Source organism: Gamsiella multidivaricata, assembly GCF_025024155.1.
Source record: "Gamsiella multidivaricata strain RSA 2152 chromosome Unknown BC939scaffold_93, whole genome shotgun sequence".
NCBI lineage: Eukaryota > Fungi > Mortierellomycota > Mortierellomycetes > Mortierellales > Mortierellaceae > Gamsiella > Gamsiella multidivaricata.
The window spans coordinates 54,847-70,662 of NW_026251801.1; the positions used below are offsets into that span (position 1 = coordinate 54,847).

At 48.2% G+C, this 15,816-nt stretch overlaps 7 protein-coding genes across 7 annotated transcripts; 4 read left to right on the forward strand and 3 right to left on the reverse strand.

Annotated features, from left to right (window-relative positions):
* Positions 1-1,075: 1,075 nt before the first annotated feature.
* Positions 1,076-2,692, forward strand: BC939DRAFT_481155 (WD40-repeat-containing domain protein; the record flags this gene model as incomplete). Its single annotated transcript, XM_051559001.1, has 6 exons — positions 1,076-1,078; positions 1,178-1,290; positions 1,405-1,505; positions 1,599-1,686; positions 1,786-2,235; positions 2,323-2,692. The coding sequence occupies 6 exons, from the start codon at positions 1,076-1,078 to the stop codon at positions 2,690-2,692; spliced, it is 1,125 nt and encodes a 374-aa protein (XP_051407510.1).
* Positions 2,693-2,761: 69 nt separating this feature from the next.
* BC939DRAFT_329922 (uncharacterized protein) lies at positions 2,762-3,840 on the forward strand. Its single transcript, XM_051551582.1, has 4 exons — positions 2,762-3,095; positions 3,194-3,272; positions 3,378-3,459; positions 3,568-3,840. Exons 1-4 carry the CDS (start codon positions 2,867-2,869, stop codon positions 3,634-3,636), a joined length of 459 nt encoding a protein of 152 aa, XP_051407511.1. The 5' UTR covers positions 2,762-2,866; the 3' UTR covers positions 3,637-3,840.
* Positions 3,841-3,853: 13 nt separating this feature from the next.
* On the forward strand, positions 3,854-5,507 carry BC939DRAFT_465886 (ribosomal protein L23/L15e core domain-containing protein). The gene is made up of 4 exons (XM_051557575.1): positions 3,854-3,874; positions 4,348-4,416; positions 4,703-4,912; positions 5,372-5,507. Exons 1-4 carry the CDS (start codon positions 3,872-3,874, stop codon positions 5,483-5,485), a joined length of 396 nt encoding a protein of 131 aa, XP_051407512.1. The 5' UTR covers positions 3,854-3,871; the 3' UTR covers positions 5,486-5,507.
* A 1,013-nt stretch (positions 5,508-6,520) lies between these two features.
* BC939DRAFT_465889 (mitochondrial carrier domain-containing protein) lies at positions 6,521-9,145 on the forward strand. Its single transcript, XM_051557576.1, has 5 exons — positions 6,521-7,159; positions 7,307-8,026; positions 8,121-8,315; positions 8,460-8,581; positions 8,714-9,145. Exons 1-5 carry the CDS (start codon positions 6,964-6,966, stop codon positions 9,104-9,106), a joined length of 1,626 nt encoding a protein of 541 aa, XP_051407513.1. The 5' UTR covers positions 6,521-6,963; the 3' UTR covers positions 9,107-9,145.
* A 179-nt stretch (positions 9,146-9,324) lies between these two features.
* BC939DRAFT_330036 (Alpha/Beta hydrolase protein) lies at positions 9,325-11,153 on the reverse strand. Its single transcript, XM_051551584.1, has 2 exons — positions 10,941-11,153; positions 9,325-10,696 (listed from the first exon to the last, which is right to left on the reverse strand). The coding sequence occupies exons 1-2, from the start codon at positions 11,012-11,014 to the stop codon at positions 9,544-9,546; spliced, it is 1,227 nt and encodes a 408-aa protein (XP_051407514.1). The 5' UTR covers positions 11,015-11,153; the 3' UTR covers positions 9,325-9,543.
* Positions 11,154-12,861: 1,708 nt separating this feature from the next.
* BC939DRAFT_329991 (uncharacterized protein) lies at positions 12,862-14,617 on the reverse strand. Its single transcript, XM_051551583.1, has 2 exons — positions 13,613-14,617; positions 12,862-13,509 (listed from the first exon to the last, which is right to left on the reverse strand). Exons 1-2 carry the CDS (start codon positions 14,471-14,473, stop codon positions 13,180-13,182), a joined length of 1,191 nt encoding a protein of 396 aa, XP_051407515.1. The 5' UTR covers positions 14,474-14,617; the 3' UTR covers positions 12,862-13,179.
* Positions 14,464-15,816, reverse strand: BC939DRAFT_465893 (uncharacterized protein). The gene is made up of 3 exons (XM_051557577.1): positions 15,101-15,816; positions 14,617-14,742; positions 14,464-14,485 (listed from the first exon to the last, which is right to left on the reverse strand). Exons 1-2 carry the CDS (start codon positions 15,732-15,734, stop codon positions 14,699-14,701), a joined length of 678 nt encoding a protein of 225 aa, XP_051407516.1. The 5' UTR covers positions 15,735-15,816; the 3' UTR covers positions 14,464-14,485; positions 14,617-14,698.

Genomic DNA, 15,816 nt, shown 5'->3' on the forward strand with positions numbered 1-15,816 from the left:
TCTCATGATGCAATACCAAAAGGACTACTAGCATAATCGACATTTAAAAAATGTTGGCCTTACATGGAGTTAGTATAGGGGTTGCCAACTAACAGTGTCAACCCGGTTGTCAAATAGATTGTCCCTATCGCTGAAGATAGTAAAAAAAAAAAAGTTACTGTCCGAGATCGAACTCAAGCTAGGAGATGCCATTAGCGGGTGCTCCCGGTATGTCCCTCCAGACTTAAACAGGTAGGATTCAAGCCGCATTCCTAGTTTTTTTTTTTTCGCGTTCACAAGGGTCTGATATACCTGATTATTCCTTTATTTGCATTCGTCCCCTAAGTGCATTGTATCCCTAACTGCACGCTTATAAAAATAGGCTCCCTAACTGCACGCTCTGTGAGAGCGGTTGAATACCATGGGAGTACTATCCTTATATACAAAAAAAACCATTAACATGAAAAAGAGAAACTAGATGGAGATCGTTATCGACATCTACTTTTTTCCCCATCCCTTCATCATTCGCATTAAGTGGATGCAACAACGAAAAATGCCTCATCAATTCAGACGCCTCCCACTCATTCAAGCATGGGATTAGTGACAATGTTGTCGGAACCCACAAAAACAAAGATGGGCAAATTCCTCATTCTGATTTCTCTCTTTTGCACTCAGAAGTGATAACAGAGGGCAAATATCGTGAATAAGAGAGAAGTTAAAGATCAGCCTTCATAAATGAAATTGTCTCCAAAATGCCCTATAGACAAAGGGATACTTTTTGTGTTTGCATTTGTGGAGGTTGGCTCAAAATCCATGCAATGTAAATTGTAAATTTTTATCTTCCTTGAATTGAGTCGGGCCATTGATGAGATATAACAATTGTTGTGCAAGCCCTAGGGTTAGGCGTTGGGAATGTGGCCTGTCTTTTGGCGACTGTGGATCGCGGCGAGAGAAAATCGCGAACCTGTCAGCCAACAGAGAAATAATTAGTGGCAAATCAATCAGACGGTCACTAAATTGAAAACAGTTTTTTTTTTTGTGCTCCTCTACCTTTCACCTCACTACAAACTAAAACACATACACAATCACCATCAGCATGGTAACGAATTAGCCGAATCGGATTTCCCAGGGCTTGTTCAAGAGCATGCAAAGGACATCAGCTCTAATACTCTTCTGCTTGCATTTTATCAAATTGTAGCCAGGAAGTCTGCAGCCCGATACCCTTTCATACAAAAGCACTGTCTTTGACTTTGCATTTCACCCAACCCAGGATATTATCGCTACTGGACTCATTACCGGACATATCAACTGGTAAGGACCTAAGCAATCAGATTTGCATCCGCCATGAGCGTGCATTTCTAGTGCCATCGTCAAATACTCGATCAAGAGTGTGAGAACTGACATTCGAACATTGGTCCCCGATAGCGTAAAATACATCCCTGGACCTGGGAACAACGAGCCGCTGTGGAGCGTTCGTCCCTCAAAAAAGTCCTGTCGTGGCCTTGCTTTCAGTCACGATGGCGCTGGTACGTCGCTGACCACACTCGACTTATCTATCATCGACTACACAAGTTTTTACACAGAAACTAACCAATGGCACTGCTTTCGACTTCAATTAGGGTTGTTTACGGTGTCCAAGGATGGAGCCATTGGCGCATTGGATACAAATACCGGAGACGTTTTGATCAAAAAGCCTGACGCTCACGAGTAAGTCTATGATTTGGATCAGCCGAAGCAAGTTCTTCACATATTGCATGTAACTCATGACTAACGATAATGACTGGTCTTCACTGTAATTGCCTACAGCCATCCAATCAACGCAGTGAAACTACTCACAGAAACCATCCTTGCGACTGGAGACGACAGCGGCGTCATCAAACTGTGGGATGTCAGAACAGGAAACGAGGCCATGCAGTACAGCGACCACGATGACTTTATCTCAGATCTTGATTTTGACGCTGATTCAAAGACCTTGGTTGCGTCTAGCGGACAGGGCACTATTTCGATCTACGATATCCGGAAACCTACAATGTTGGCCATGTCTGCGAATCAAGACGACGAGCTCTTGTCTATTTGTATTGTCAAGGATCGCCGTAAAGTTGTGGTCGGATCGCAGGAAGGCGTGCTTAACATTTACTCCTGGGGAGACTGGGGAGACTGTACAGATCGTTTCATAGGACACCCCAACTCGATTGATACCATCTGTAAGATTGACGAGGACACAGTTGCAACAGGATCCAGCGACGGCATTATCAGGTACATTTTTGTTTCCGGTAGCTCATGATGCTTTCCTCACAAAGGAATCAATATTAACGACACCACTGAATTAATTGCTTCTGATAGAATCATCGACATCCTACCAAACAAGTTCCAGGGTATCGTAGGCGAGCATGAGGACTTCCCAATCGAGTGCATCAGAATGTCACACGACAAAACGTATCTTGCCAGTTGTTCCCACGATGATACGGTGCGGTTCTGGGATGTGCGCTACTTGACCAGTGATCGGGATGAGGAGGAGGACGACAGCGAGGAGGCCCAGGAAACCACTGGTGACAACAAGAGTGATAGTGACGACAACAATGACGAGGCAGGACCTAGTGGAGGCATGGATGTCGATTCTGATGATTCCGATGCGCCTAAGAAGAAGAATAATAGGCGACCCAAGAAGCAGGCGCCTGTACCAAGCAATCCTACCTTTTTTGACGACTTGTAATCAATTTGCGCGCACACCCTTTCTCCACAGACAAAATAAATCTCGATAGAACGCTGTACCACACTCCGATGTCCGGCTGACAAATGGCATGCCTCCGTTTTTCTCAAGAACCCAGTGACGTGCGAAACCTGTGCAATTGCCCACTGCTCTCTGCACAAGACGGACATAGAAACAATGATTCCGACTCGAGTCCTTACTTCCATCAGACATCTCTCCACCACTTCCCTCATTCGAAAAACCACCACCATGCCTGCCACTATCGTTAAAGTCCCAGCTATTGAGAACTTCCACGAGATTGTAAACAAGACTGTCGAGGAGCACAAGGGCCAGGACGTCTACATTTACTTTTACGCCTCCATTGATCCTGCCACCGGAAAGTCCTGGTGCCCCGACTGCGTCACTGGCATGTCTTGCTCCCCAATGGTTTCGTTACTTCTCGCATTCGTTGTAAGGATCGCAGCTAACCAATGGCTTATCTCAATCAATACATTGTTATGTTAGCTGGCCCGATCGTCGAGGAACGCTTCTCCAAGCTCGATAATGTTGTCTTTGTAGATACACCCGTTGGAGATCGTCCCACGTATGTCTTTGATTGATTATCGTTCGCAGTGGCATTTAGTTACTTTTGTTCAATTGAGAGACCATGAAGACTCATAATATCTGTTCGTTGTTCTCATTTTTTAAGATGGAAGGATCCCAACCACCCTTTGCGCCACGACAAGGTGATCAAGATCACTGCTGTTCCTACTCTTGTCCATTGGAACACGGTAAGTTACAATAACATTGCGTCTCGTTGTGATGTACCCTTCGCGTTTTATCACGGGCAATAGCATTAAGGCGTTGCATCTAATTGACATTTTTTTGTTTCTTATTAGAAATCACAGCTCGTTGAGACCGATTGCGAGGATCTTACCAAGTTGGACCAGTTCTTGAAGCGCTCCTGAGCGGTGTCGTATACATATATACATAGTCCAATGCTTTATACAGTTATACAATCGTTTTGCCAGCATCGTGCAGGTCGTCACTGAACGATTGTTGGATCGATATGAAAGAGTAACCCTTAAGGATAAACTCTCATCTTTGCACCGCACATTTTCCTGCCATTAAAATCGTGCCACCAAATTATTATTAGCGGGCTCCAGTGCGCTTCGATTGAACTCCCTCTTTTGATCAAAAACCATGGCAAGTCTCTCAAAGAAGGGATTGGCAGTCACAACATACATCCTCAGCAATGGATCCGACCAACAAAAAGCCCAAGGGAGGCATCCATCCAACGGCATATCAGTCTATCATCAATGCTTGGGAGAAGCTGCATATCCCCGCAACCATGACTGAAGTGGCCCATGGACAGGATCTGGATTTTATTGTGTCTGGCATCCGGAACGATTCTTGGCATAGCTCCATTGTGCGATGAGTTGATGCAACTCTGGACTGGCTTGAAGAATACTCTATTAGAAGTACAGTAGGAACGAAGGATCGGCAGCTGCACAACGGAAAAGTCGCGGGAGACACTACTTGCAACTCGACATAGCATGGACAGAACGATCGCAAGAAGAGGCGACCCATCGTGTCTGCGCTGCAGCAACGACTTTTTATTCGAGGAACGAATGACTGACCGTTATTCATGTCCTCTTTCTTCGGTTGCATCTTTTTAGGCTGATTCCACTGCTACCATCAGAACCCGCAAGTTCTTGACCAACCGCCTCTTGGCCAGAAAGCAAATGGTAAGGAGAATCAGGATGTTCAGTGTCAGCATAAAGAGCAGGATACAGAGCGCTTGATCGTCAGGAGAGGCTGATCGCACTTGTGTGGATTGCCTCGAAACACTCTGGTCATCAGATTCAACGAGAGACAGAAGAAAGGTCGAACCCATCGTCGATCGCGTGTACACCTTTCAGCGAGATCTGGCAGCTCGACAATGTTTTATTATTATTATTGCACGGAATTGACCACTGTCAGCTCTCTTTCTTTCTCTTTTTTTTTCTGCGCACCGCACTATGTTGATATTAGGTCGTGGATATCATCCACCCTGCCCGTGCCAACATCTCCAAGGATGAGCTCCGCGAGAAGCTCGCCAAGATGTACAAGGTCGACAAGGAGGTTGTCTTCGTCTTTGGCTTCCGCACCCAGTTCGGTGGTGGAAAGTCCACTGGCTTTGCTTTGATCTACGACAACTTGGAGTCTGCCAAGAAGTTCGAGCCCAAGTACCGCCTCGTTCGTGTACGTATTCTCTTCGCCTTCTCGGCAATTGCACAACTCGTGAACCGGTGAATCATTTGTATTCAAAAACAACAGGATAACAGCACAGTTGAAAGTATTACCAGGAGATCGACAAAAGCATCAGGACTTGGAATAATAACTGGCAACTATGGATGAATATGCATCCACTGTTTCCTCATGTGGATCGACAGGATATCTTTTTGGAAAAGGCCAGCAATGTTTGCGACATTAAGGCAGTTGAGTGACATCCGGACAATCTACGCTGCAACGGCTTTAACATCTTGGATCAATCATTGCTTGTCATTTCACCAGCATGAAAAGAGAGAGCATTATGGCTGGATATATCAATAATTCGGCGGATTCGTGGCGAAGCTGGGTGATCAAACCGTTCATAAGGAGATCTTTTGATTCGCGTCCTAATTGAATGTCTCTGTTATTGGATGATAATACAATATATAGCACGGTCTTATGGAGATCAAGAAGGCTTCCCGCAAGCAGCGCAAGGAGCGCAAGAACCGCAGCAAGAAGCTCCGTGGCACCAAGAAGGCCAAGGCTGCCGTTGCCAAGAAGTAAACGTCGTATCGTTAGACCTCTTCATAGTATACGCGTTTCACATCTTGAAAAGAATTATTTGACGTTCAGCTCAGTGAAAAATAACAATACTCCTCGTATCCCAGCTCGCATTGTGTGTTTGTTGCAATGGTTGCCATGGCTTTAGTGTGCAAATGTGTATGGATCGGGTGGGCCAATGTCATTATCCACGGATCTACAATTTTATACTCGCTGCACGCGATATGGACCCAGCTTCCTTGAGGGCCTCCTACAGGAACGAGCGGTTGACGCTAAATGATTGTGACAGGTTTGTGTCCTGGTGCTTCGCCCTGGCCCTGCCCAGACTCTGGCTTTACTCGAGCCTGCAATGTTGGCCTCCACTTCTGCCGCGGTAATGATATGCGGGGCAAGATAACCCCAGGTTCAGTCAAACCTAGATACAGGGGTGACACGGGCAAAGAGCAATTGATGTTCACTCTGTGTTGTGGAGAGTTACGGAATCGACGGAATGTGTCCTCCAGACTTCCGTCCTTTTGGCTAGGAGTGATAGAGTATCCCCCATGGTTCTTCGGAAGAAGGAAAGGCTCCTTGTTCTCTTCAAGAGCATAATGCGTTGTGTGCTACAAAAGGCGGGAAAGTATTGAAGCGGGTGAACATGTTAAGGGGTAGCTTATCTGTCTCGATTTGGTAAAAAAAAAAAAAAGAAACAGTGAAATAACAAATGGCTCTCGAGCACCGTCCTCGAAACTACTCCTCCTTGACCTGCGTCCCTCTTTGATCGACTCATAGTCTTCTCATTCACCTACCCTTCATTGCAAGCTGTCGTGGAAGCAGCTCCTTTTTATTCCTTCTTATTTCCTTCTCTCTGTCGCTCACCCTCCTCCGCTTCTTCTTCTTATTCCTTTCTTATCTGGACTCTGATCCTGTCCTTATCTTTTCTACAAGGCGCAAGGTGAATTCCGATGGCTCGAAACACGCCTTTTGCCGCTTCGAACACCACAACCACAGCTCAACTGCACCACCTCCAATCCGACTGAATTGACATGCATGCGATCATGCAGTCGTTATCTCGCTCCATGGCTTTGTCCATCAACTATCGTTCCCGGCTCAGCTTTTGGTCACATCTGACTCACAAAGGCGTTTATTCGTTTCCCAACCATAGGAACCCCTTTGCCACCAAATTCATATATAGGCCTGCAGCAAAGGACTAGAATTATCTTGACGACAACAGGACCCCATATAACATCCACCGATACCGATATCTACACTTGCATCAGCGCAGCCATTACAAATCATCTGTTGTAGCAGAACGAACAGGATCAACTTTATTATCAACTTGAAAAAAAAAGAGCGGATCTGCGCACAAATACGGACACTAGCCCAGCTACAACTTTTTTTTGGTTCGCCAGATTTCTCACGACATCGCATCATTCCTCAACCCAAATAACGCTCGACTGTACACTCAGCTCACAATACAAACATACACAACACAAAAAAGTATGGCTGACCACTCGTTGAGCCGGATATCCGTCGCGGTGTCGCCAATTGTACCCCCACAATCACCTACTGCATCATTATCAGCAGTACAACAGGTCACTGCAGCAGATGTTTCAAATAGCGCAGGGCCCACCCAACCTTCTCCAGCGCAACGCATGATCTCCGCCTGTGCTGGCTCCCTATTGACATCTCTCCTTGGTAAGTCAATTGAGGATTACCCCCCCTCCCCCCTCCCCCCCCCCCCCCCTCCATCACTGCTTGGTTCTTGATATCAATGGTCTTTTTCACTTCGCCTTTTTAAGGTTGAATACTAATACTCAAGTTCCTTGCTTCATTTTCAAACAGTTACGCCGCTGGATGTGGTCAAGACAAGGCTCCAATCACAAACAGTCGTGGCTACACCAACGTGTGCCGTGCCATTCACTTATACCAGCAACGCGTCTGCATACGAGAAGCTGTGCACCTGCTGTCGCGAAGTCTTCTTTGCGCCCGAACCTCGACGAACAGCCACAGCAGCGATCCGACAGAACATCGCCAACATACTTTCAGGAGCGATCTCAAAGGACAGACCATCACAACCCCCGCCACCATTCTATCGCCACAGTAATACACCACATGATCCCCACAGCCATCATAACCACCGCCATATCCGAGGCAAGGATGCAGGATGTGGGCCGAGCATCCTTCAGCAGCACCAGGAGGGTACGGTTGTGGGGATGAAGGCTACGCCAGCACAGCAACGACGACTGGAGCAGTTGGCGGCAAATTGTATAGAGAACAACCATGCGAGCAAGGCGGGGCAAGAACGGCGCTTTCATGGAACGTGGGATGGAATGAAGAAGATTGTACGGTACGAGGGTGCGACTTCGTTATGGAGGGGGCTTTCTCCGACAGTGGCAATGTCGATCCCGGCGACGGTAATTTATTTTGTGGGGTATGATTATCTGAAGGATGTGTTGTCAGAAACGGCGAGGAAGGCGTCACCGGGCTCGTTGTTGGGGCAGACGCTTGTTTTCGAGTACGGCGGTTCGCTTGCACCACTGGTCGCTGGAGCATTTGCACGGAGTAAGTTGTTACAAAAACGTCTGTTTTATCCTGTTGTGTTTCTGTGCGGCAAGAAAAACTTTCTAATGTTGTCTCTGGTCTTTTCGTCGAGTAGCTGTAGCAGCGACGGTGATTTCGCCACTGGAGCTATTCAGGACAAGGATGCAGAGCGTCCACACGGATACAAAGGGGAACTCGGGCTTATTCAGGGGCGTATCGCAAGGAATTGTGGCGATGGTGCGATCAGAAGGCGTACTTTCACTATGGCGAGGGCTGGCACCAACTCTCTGGCGTGATGTTCCCTTCAGTGGTAAGTCGACGGCTTCTTTTCATGTCGGCCTTTGTTGACGGCGTGTGTCGGCTCTTTTTGCTTTTTTTTTTTGCTTTTTTTTTTTCTTTTTTTCGCATTGACTAACGCGTGGTAATTACGTCCGATTTCGCTATATTTGCGTAGCGCTATACTGGATGGGCTACGAGAATATCAAGAAGCGCCTGGTAGTATGGAGTAACAATCATTCCCAAGTACCATTGAATGAATTCGAGATTGCATTCTCCAGTGGTGCTCTCTCTGGCATGGTAAGCAATCTGTATTCAGTTTTACACTGGCTTTTGTTGAGAGTGTGCTTGGTTTAATTGCGCGAACCTTTCTTTTTTCTACCTTGTACTCACCCATCTACTCCTTCTTTATTACCGCCTCGTGTGCGTTAGATCGCAGCAACGTTGACAACGCCATTCGATGTGGCCAAGACCCGCCGCCAGGTGGATTTGATGCAGCCTGTTCACACAAAGATAGGGTCACTGATGCGGGCAATCGTACAGGAAGAAGGCTACCGTGGACTCTGGCGCGGTCTGACGGCTCGGGTGGCCAAGGTCGCACCAAGCTGTGCGATTATGATCTCAAGCTATGAGATCGGAAAGAAGGCCCTTTCGGAGCAATGGTGGGGACTCGGATCGTCGTCTGATGGAAAAAATGGGAGTAGTGGGAGCAGTGGGAACGCGAAGGTCGTAGGAAGCGGGGGTGCGACAGGAGCGGATGATCGGTTAGTGTTGATGCGTGTTGCTGCTACTGCTGCAGGCGTCAGTGCCGCTGCTGCTTCATAAAGAACGATATTAAGAGGCTCGTCTAGTATTTGACCATGAATGTTGCACATCGTCTCCATACTGCATGTTCTTTATTGTGAGAGTACTTAAAACAATATACAAAACTGGTTGCACTACGCGAGAGAAACATCAATAATGATCATGGTTGACTTTTTTTTTTTGTTTCCTTTGCAAGACTTATTGAGAGAACAGAAGTGACAAAGAAAGGGGGTATGGCGGAGCAAATAGACTTTTTTTTTTCATGAAAGAGTAAACGTGAGAGGCAGGGCGGGAGGAAATAGCAAAAGGGAAAAGGGCATATGTACATTATGCGGATCAAATTACAGAAGCGCGAGAGAAGAAAGACAAACTCACACAAAAAAAAACACACATCATGGGAGAAAGAGAGGAGTGAAGAGAAAGGACCACGTAAGAGAGAGAGAAAGACGACCATTGATTTAGTAGGCCAAGGTAGAATCCCTCAAGAGCCCCTCCGAAAAATCCTTCGTGTACTGCTCCTGGTGCTGTTTCAACAGCGTCCGATCATCCTCCTCATCCAACAATCCATTTGGGGTACTCGTGCCCGTGCCCGGCATAGCCGGTCTGACCACATCCGCAACATCGTTCAGCAATGCTGCCGTGATCGCGTTTGTCGGGAGGATCAAATCAATCGCCGGATCGAGATGACTCTGTCCTGTGTAGACCTTGAACTTGATATTCGGGATCTCGGCCGCGCAGAGCAAGTTGAACAGGGTCTGGGAGGAATGTGCAGGGATGAGTCGATCGTGTTCGCCATGGATCAGCAGGATCGATTTCGGGAGCACCTGTTCCAGCAGCTCGGGCTGTTCCAGCGTCGCGGTCGCGGTTGAGAGGATCCAGGAGGGCGAGCAGGCGAGGTAGTTGTTGGCGGAGCGGTGCATCACCCTCGGCATCGCTGAGACCTCTTCGATCCCGCGCTTGTGCAGATAGGCGTAGTAGAACGTGATGTCGAACACACCCGAGAACAAAATCAATCCATGCACGCGTTCCTTGAACTGCTTGCTTCCATTCATTTGATGATGTTCGTGGTGGTGCGTCGTCTCTGGTTGCTCAGGCCATGCAGGGATCCTAACCAACTCTGTCAAATCTCCCTCGACCGCCGGGTCTGGGATCCCTCCCAGCTGCTCAACGGCATCATGCATAATCGCCAACGAGGCCACATGCGCGCCCGACCCCGAGCCCATCAAATAAATGTTCGAGGGATCACCTCCATACCGGGTCGCATTCTGAGCCGTCCAACACACAGCATCCTGAACATCTCGGACCATATCCTCGATCCTCGCGTGCGGGTAACGAGTGTAATCGGGTACGACGACGACGTATCCTTGGTTGGCCAGGTTCTGGGCCATGGGCATCATCATGCTCTTGTGACCCGAGTCCCAAGCCCCGCCGTAGACGTAGATGATCATGGGGCTACCATTCGATTCGACCGTGTGGTCCGATTCCGCGTCATCGTCCGCGTGATGATGATGGTGGTGGTGGTTGCTGTTGTTCAGTGGGTCGGAAGAAGCTGCTGAGGGGCTACCGATGTAGATATCCAGCAGGTTGTTTCCGCGTCCATAGGGGATGTTTCTAAATCATAAGAGATGTTCGATAGACAAAAAAAAAAAAAAAAAAAAGAGGGGGGGCAGTGAGGATAGGGGAATTCCAAACTGAACGACAAAGGGAGGGAGGGAAAACTGGGAAGGAGACATTCACGCCCGATATACCCATGTAGTTTTCCCTACTCCCCCCCCTTCTTCCCAGGCACACACTGACACACACGAACACACAAAGCACATTAGTACACAACCACAGGATGGAACAAGGCACATACTTGACCATATCAGTTTTCTTGCTGTTTGTGAGCTGGAATCGCGCAAAGTGCCCAAAGAGGGGCACGAGCCGCATAACCTTGCTAAACTGCAGACTCGCATAGGTGGTCACGACCTTGTACACACGGATCGGATGGTAAGGCAGGTACGGGTACGATTGAGGCGCATCTAGACACGCGAACAAGGACAGGGGAGCAATGCACACATATGTGTTAGTCTAGTTGGCGCTGACACGAGGGAGAACATGAACATGAACGTAACACCATTTATGCAGCAGAGGGAGGAGAAAGAACACAACATTGCATGAGGATACAATATAGGGAGGGAGAGAAAAAAGGGAGGCAGTGGGGGGATTAGGCGAGCGAGCCGGCTGAGGGGGGGATAATGCAATCCTCATGCCAAGTTGACCAAATCATATGTCATTGACATTGAAAGTATATACAAATGCGTGGTGTGAAGTCTATGCATGCTGCTCTCTCTTTTTCGTGGAGCGGAGAGAGAGAGAGGCCCATCGATAAACCAAGATAGGGAAGGGGGCCTATGCTTAGGAAAGTTGTTGTGTAACGCGCATTCATATAACGATTTTTTAACAACCTCCTTACCTGTCTGAGCTGTTGTTCGATCGTGGAGGAATTACCATCGAGGACCAGGAGACAAAAGACCGAAAGAAAGCGGATGAGGAATAGGTTAATGGTTAGTTACAGCCCATTCTCTCACATCCCAGCAAAGCTCTACGCTCCATCTCAAATGCATGGCACGGATACCCTAGCCTAGCGGTATCTTTTTTTTTTCCTTTCGCATTTCCAAATGGCGTGCGTAACCTCAAAGATGTACAGAAGAAAGGAGAGAAAGCATAGTCGATGATAAAAGGGCTATGATTAATAATATAAAGTGATAGCGAACAAAGACTGCCGAGGGAGGCCCCAATTGATCGCTACCCTCAAGGTAATAACCATGTAGCCCCCCTCATGCCTTTCAAGCCAGCAACAACAGCAACAACGTGTATCTGATATCAAGATGTCCGGGAGAGACAGATACAGTCAGGGGAGGTCTAAGAAGAATGGTGGCTGTAGATCTCAATTGGTTGGCCCACGGCGAGGAATCAAAAGTGGTTGGGGACGAAATTTCAGGGTTTTAGACTACAAACACATGCCCTCTTTCCTTTGTTGGTTGGATTGGGAATCCCCCTCCCCCCCAACACGACAATAGGAAAAAAGAAGTCGAGAAGAGGGGTGCTTTGACAGGCTGCTTGCATTTCCCATGAGTTAAATGATACTCAATGCTGCTGTCGTTGTTTGTTATTATTTTTTTTTCTGCTGTTGATGTTGTTTGTTTTTGTTTGGATGGGCTTTTTTTTTTTTTTTTGAAAAATGAGAGTAGGGAGCGTGATAGAAGTGTGTTGAGAGCGGGGAATTAAAAAGGTCAAGGGTTGACAGAGCAGAATGGTTTTCTGTCGAGTGCTGTAGTGCCGAGTGTCTGTCTCTTTTGCATGCAATAAAGGATGTTGTGCAATGGATAATGGGTATGTCTGCGGATAGTGGTAGAGTGTGCTGAGTGTGCTGAGAAGAAAAAAAAAAAAAAGAACACTTGCCATAGCGAAGATAGATGAGCCATGCGATGACATAGACCACGCCTAAAGTGTCAAGATAAGAATGAGAATCCAAATTGAACAATGGGTTAGTGCGGATGCTGTTCCTTGCTGCTGCTGTTGGTTGCTTGCAGAGGAAGGAGCGAAAGATAGGAGACGAAGCATTTACAGGTGAGTGCGATCCAGACGGGGAGGAAGAACGAGGCGAGGAAAGCGAGCCACATTCGCTGCCTGCGCGATAGGGACGTGGTCGACATTTGGTCCTTTTTTGTTGTTGCAGTGCGGTAGTGTGGGTGCTTCTGTGGGGGGTGTGGGGGTGTGGGGGAAAGAAAGAGGATGCAGAAGTGGATGTGAATTGGATGAGAAGAAGAGCGATGGAATGGAGAAAAGGAAAAAAGGGTGTGAGAATGAGAGAACTTTTCCGAGAGAAGAGGCTCCCGACGACCTGTGGAGAAAGAAACAGGCGGACAAACTCTCTTGTTTCAAACCCGTCTTATTTCAACTGCCGCTTCTGGATACGTGTTTTCTCTTTTACTACGCCTTGGGGAGGGTTACTCTGAATATTCCTTGGTTAAAGGTCAATACATACATGGCCCATGCTGTCATGGCTATTTCTCACGCTCTTTCCTTTACGCCTTGCTGCGGTCTCCACATCACAAAAACGCACCGAGCAGCTGTACAATAAATGCCACTACGACAAGACCATACACCTGCACAGGCACCCCATTCCTCATTCCTCCAGACCTTGGCGGCGACCTGTGAATAAACTCCAGCAATACATTTCCACTTCTAAATCCTCGAGCCTGGATGTCAACATTTGGCAGCAGCAACGTTGGTTCCTTGCGACCCATTGCCATATATCCCGTTAGCTGGTGCCTGTTCTTGACTGTGTAAACGACCGGCACGTCGTTCGAACTACGTCGAAACTGTCGCTCGCCTTCGTGCATTAGATTGAATCGACCCTGATACGCGATTGGAGTGAACTAGATGCACACCAAAATAACACAAAGGGTCAACAAAGAGCCTCTCTCTGGTTCAAGCAATGCAGCGAAGCATAAAGACACTGCACTGGAGCGGTCAACTTACGACTTGGACTTGAATAGGTCCACCGCCGGCCGTCATAGCCGCCAAATCCAGCGCCTGCGCAGGGTCTTCTTCTGGCTCTGCTTCTATCGCAGGATCACCACCGGCCATCATCACCGTTCCATTCCTTCTTGCAGTCGCCGTCATCGTCATCGTCGTATTCGCCACCATCCTCGGCCTTAACCCTGACCCCGAGAATATTCGCTTATCGTTCCCATCAATATCCAACTGAATCCTACCTTCGGCATCCGTGACCTTTGCACGCACTGTGTGCAGGGTTGCCAATCTGCCAGAGATCTCTCCTTCTTCAAGTTTGAGCTCTGTCAGCGCCGTGCTTGCCGCGCTCAAAAGTTCAATTTCTCCGCCCTTGTCCGTGCTCGACAATGACAACTTGTTCCGGAACACCCAGTTGGGCAAGTTGACGGACACACGGCTATTATGTACTTGTACGATCAAAGAACCCGTACTCTGGATAACATTCCCCATCAACCCTGTCTCACTGTCTCCTCTTCCGCCTCCTCTTCCATTCCTCTCGTCACCACCTTCCTCGTCCTTGTCGCCATTTTCTCCTTCTTCTCCTCCTTCGCCCTCACTTAATCCCTCGGGCTCCTTTCTTTCCTTCCGTTTAATTGGGTACACGATCTCGACATCGACCCTCGCACACTTCCACTTCCGAACCTGGTCTCTGATCGTCTGTGTCATCGCTGACACATCGACCCACACCTCCGCCAACTGCCCATGCCCTAGATCCGGATGCGTAATGCTCTTTGGTTGAATCGCCTCGCGCACCTTGTCGATGGGTGCTCGGATCTTTAGCTTCATGTCCACAGTTCGGGACCCTGGGGTATCGGCTTCAATGACCATCACGCGGCCATGCTATTGATTATTTACACAGCAAAAGATTATGTGCGTGTGCTCAGGAAAAATACACATGAAACAAACAACATACAGGGACAACAACAAACACAAGGAAAGATAGCAAGTAGAGGGGAGCGACTTCTACTTACCACCGCTTCGTCCAGATGGAGACGAAGGTTCGTGTAGATTTCTGGGTCGAACGAATAGTTGGCGTACACGAACATATCAGATCTACCCGGGGAGCTGCACATGAACGCGTAGTTTTCTTTCCAAAACTGCGTGCATTCAAAGCGATATGAAAAAAAAAAAAAAAAAAATGAAGCATTCGTTACTAGGGCGAACATGCAAACAGAAGGAAGCAATGGGTCGTCAGACAATAGGAGCCCAAGGGGGGGGAGAAGAGTCCGACAAAGGAGCTTACTGCATTAAACCCATAGATGAACAGACCCATGAGCGAGAAAACCAATAGTACGATCAATACTATCATAACACACACGCAACGCACACACGAAAAAAAAAAAAAAAAAAAAAAAAATTTAATTAGAGAGCACTTTCGCAGCACCCGCCTCTTTTTTTTTTTTTTCTTTTGCAAACCCCAACCATGAAACATGGAAAAGACAGAAAGAAACATACCGAGTTGGCCCACACGAGGACCGCAAACAATATCGTCGCCTGGTATGGCTCTCCAGGGTCTTTCCCCTAGAGGTCTCCCACCGTCTGACTGTGTCCTTGATCCTGTCTGCCCCCGCGAGGATGAGGGCATCGAATTATTCGTTGACTGAAAGCTGCCATAGTTGCCACTGGAGCCTGCACCGTAGCCATTCCTCTGGCTTGAAAGCGGCGTTGTCGATGATCCAGAGGTGTTGTAAGGAGTTGTTGGTGGAGACCGAGGACTCGCCGGATTCGTCGTCGCGCGGCTCGAAGGTATGTTGGATGATGAGGGGCCCCCGCTAGACGGCGTTGCTAGAGGGCTTGGATTCGAGCGGTTCGCAGTTGGTGAAGGTGTTCTGGATGATGAAGGACCTCCGCCAGACGGTGTTGCTGAGGGCCTTGGATTCGAACGACTCGCGGTCGCTGAGGCTGCAGACGGTGTTATGTAGGGAGGATGTGGTAACGGTGGTGCACTCGAGGTGTTTACAGATGATACAGGCGCTACAGGTGCTGGTGCTGGTGCTGGTGCTGGTGCCCACGACGGATTCTGAGTGAAAACCCCCGAGCCATGGGGTGTCGCCTTGGCCTTGTTGTCGAAGGGACTCCGGTTAGACATTGAGCAGTGGCCTTTTTTTTTGTTGGAGAGGACACTGACAGGGATACAGGGGACGGAGGAAAAGATTAGGTGAAGGAGGAGG

What these genes read in the sequence shown, in the direction of transcription:
- BC939DRAFT_465889 (XM_051557576.1), top strand. Translation starts at nt 6,964, where the DNA reads ATGGCTGACCACTCGTTGAGCCGGATATCCGTCGCGGTGTCGCCAATT. An exon ending in CGCTGGAGCATTTGCACGGA is followed by an intron (nt 8,027 to 8,120) that starts GTAAGTTGTTAC and finishes TTCGTCGAGTAG; the next exon opens with CTGTAGCAGCGACGGTGATT. An exon ending in GCGTGATGTTCCCTTCAGTG is followed by an intron (nt 8,316 to 8,459) that starts GTAAGTCGACGG and finishes ATATTTGCGTAG; the next exon opens with CGCTATACTGGATGGGCTAC.
- BC939DRAFT_330036 (XM_051551584.1), bottom strand. Translation starts at nt 11,014, where the DNA reads ATGCGGCTCGTGCCCCTCTTTGGGCACTTTGCGCGATTCCAGCTCACA. An exon ending in AAGAAAACTGATATGGTCAA is followed by an intron (nt 10,697 to 10,940) that starts GTATGTGCCTTG and finishes CTTATGATTTAG; the next exon opens with AAACATCCCCTATGGACGCG.
- BC939DRAFT_465886 (XM_051557575.1), top strand. An exon ending in TCTTGGCCAGAAAGCAAATG is followed by an intron (nt 4,417 to 4,702) that starts GTAAGGAGAATC and finishes TGTTGATATTAG; the next exon opens with GTCGTGGATATCATCCACCC. An exon ending in CCAAGTACCGCCTCGTTCGT is followed by an intron (nt 4,913 to 5,371) that starts GTACGTATTCTC and finishes TACAATATATAG; the next exon opens with CACGGTCTTATGGAGATCAA.
- BC939DRAFT_465893 (XM_051557577.1), bottom strand. Translation starts at nt 15,734, where the DNA reads ATGTCTAACCGGAGTCCCTTCGACAACAAGGCCAAGGCGACACCCCAT. An exon ending in TCCTCGTGTGGGCCAACTCG is followed by an intron (nt 14,743 to 15,100) that starts GTATGTTTCTTT and finishes GAATGCACGCAG; the next exon opens with TTTTGGAAAGAAAACTACGC.
- BC939DRAFT_329922 (XM_051551582.1), top strand. Translation starts at nt 2,867, where the DNA reads ATGATTCCGACTCGAGTCCTTACTTCCATCAGACATCTCTCCACCACT. An exon ending in CCCGTTGGAGATCGTCCCAC is followed by an intron (nt 3,273 to 3,377) that starts GTATGTCTTTGA and finishes TCATTTTTTAAG; the next exon opens with ATGGAAGGATCCCAACCACC. An exon ending in CTCTTGTCCATTGGAACACG is followed by an intron (nt 3,460 to 3,567) that starts GTAAGTTACAAT and finishes GTTTCTTATTAG; the next exon opens with AAATCACAGCTCGTTGAGAC.
- BC939DRAFT_329991 (XM_051551583.1), bottom strand. Translation starts at nt 14,473, where the DNA reads ATGGTCATTGAAGCCGATACCCCAGGGTCCCGAACTGTGGACATGAAG. An exon ending in GACCTATTCAAGTCCAAGTC is followed by an intron (nt 13,510 to 13,612) that starts GTAAGTTGACCG and finishes GTGTGCATCTAG; the next exon opens with TTCACTCCAATCGCGTATCA.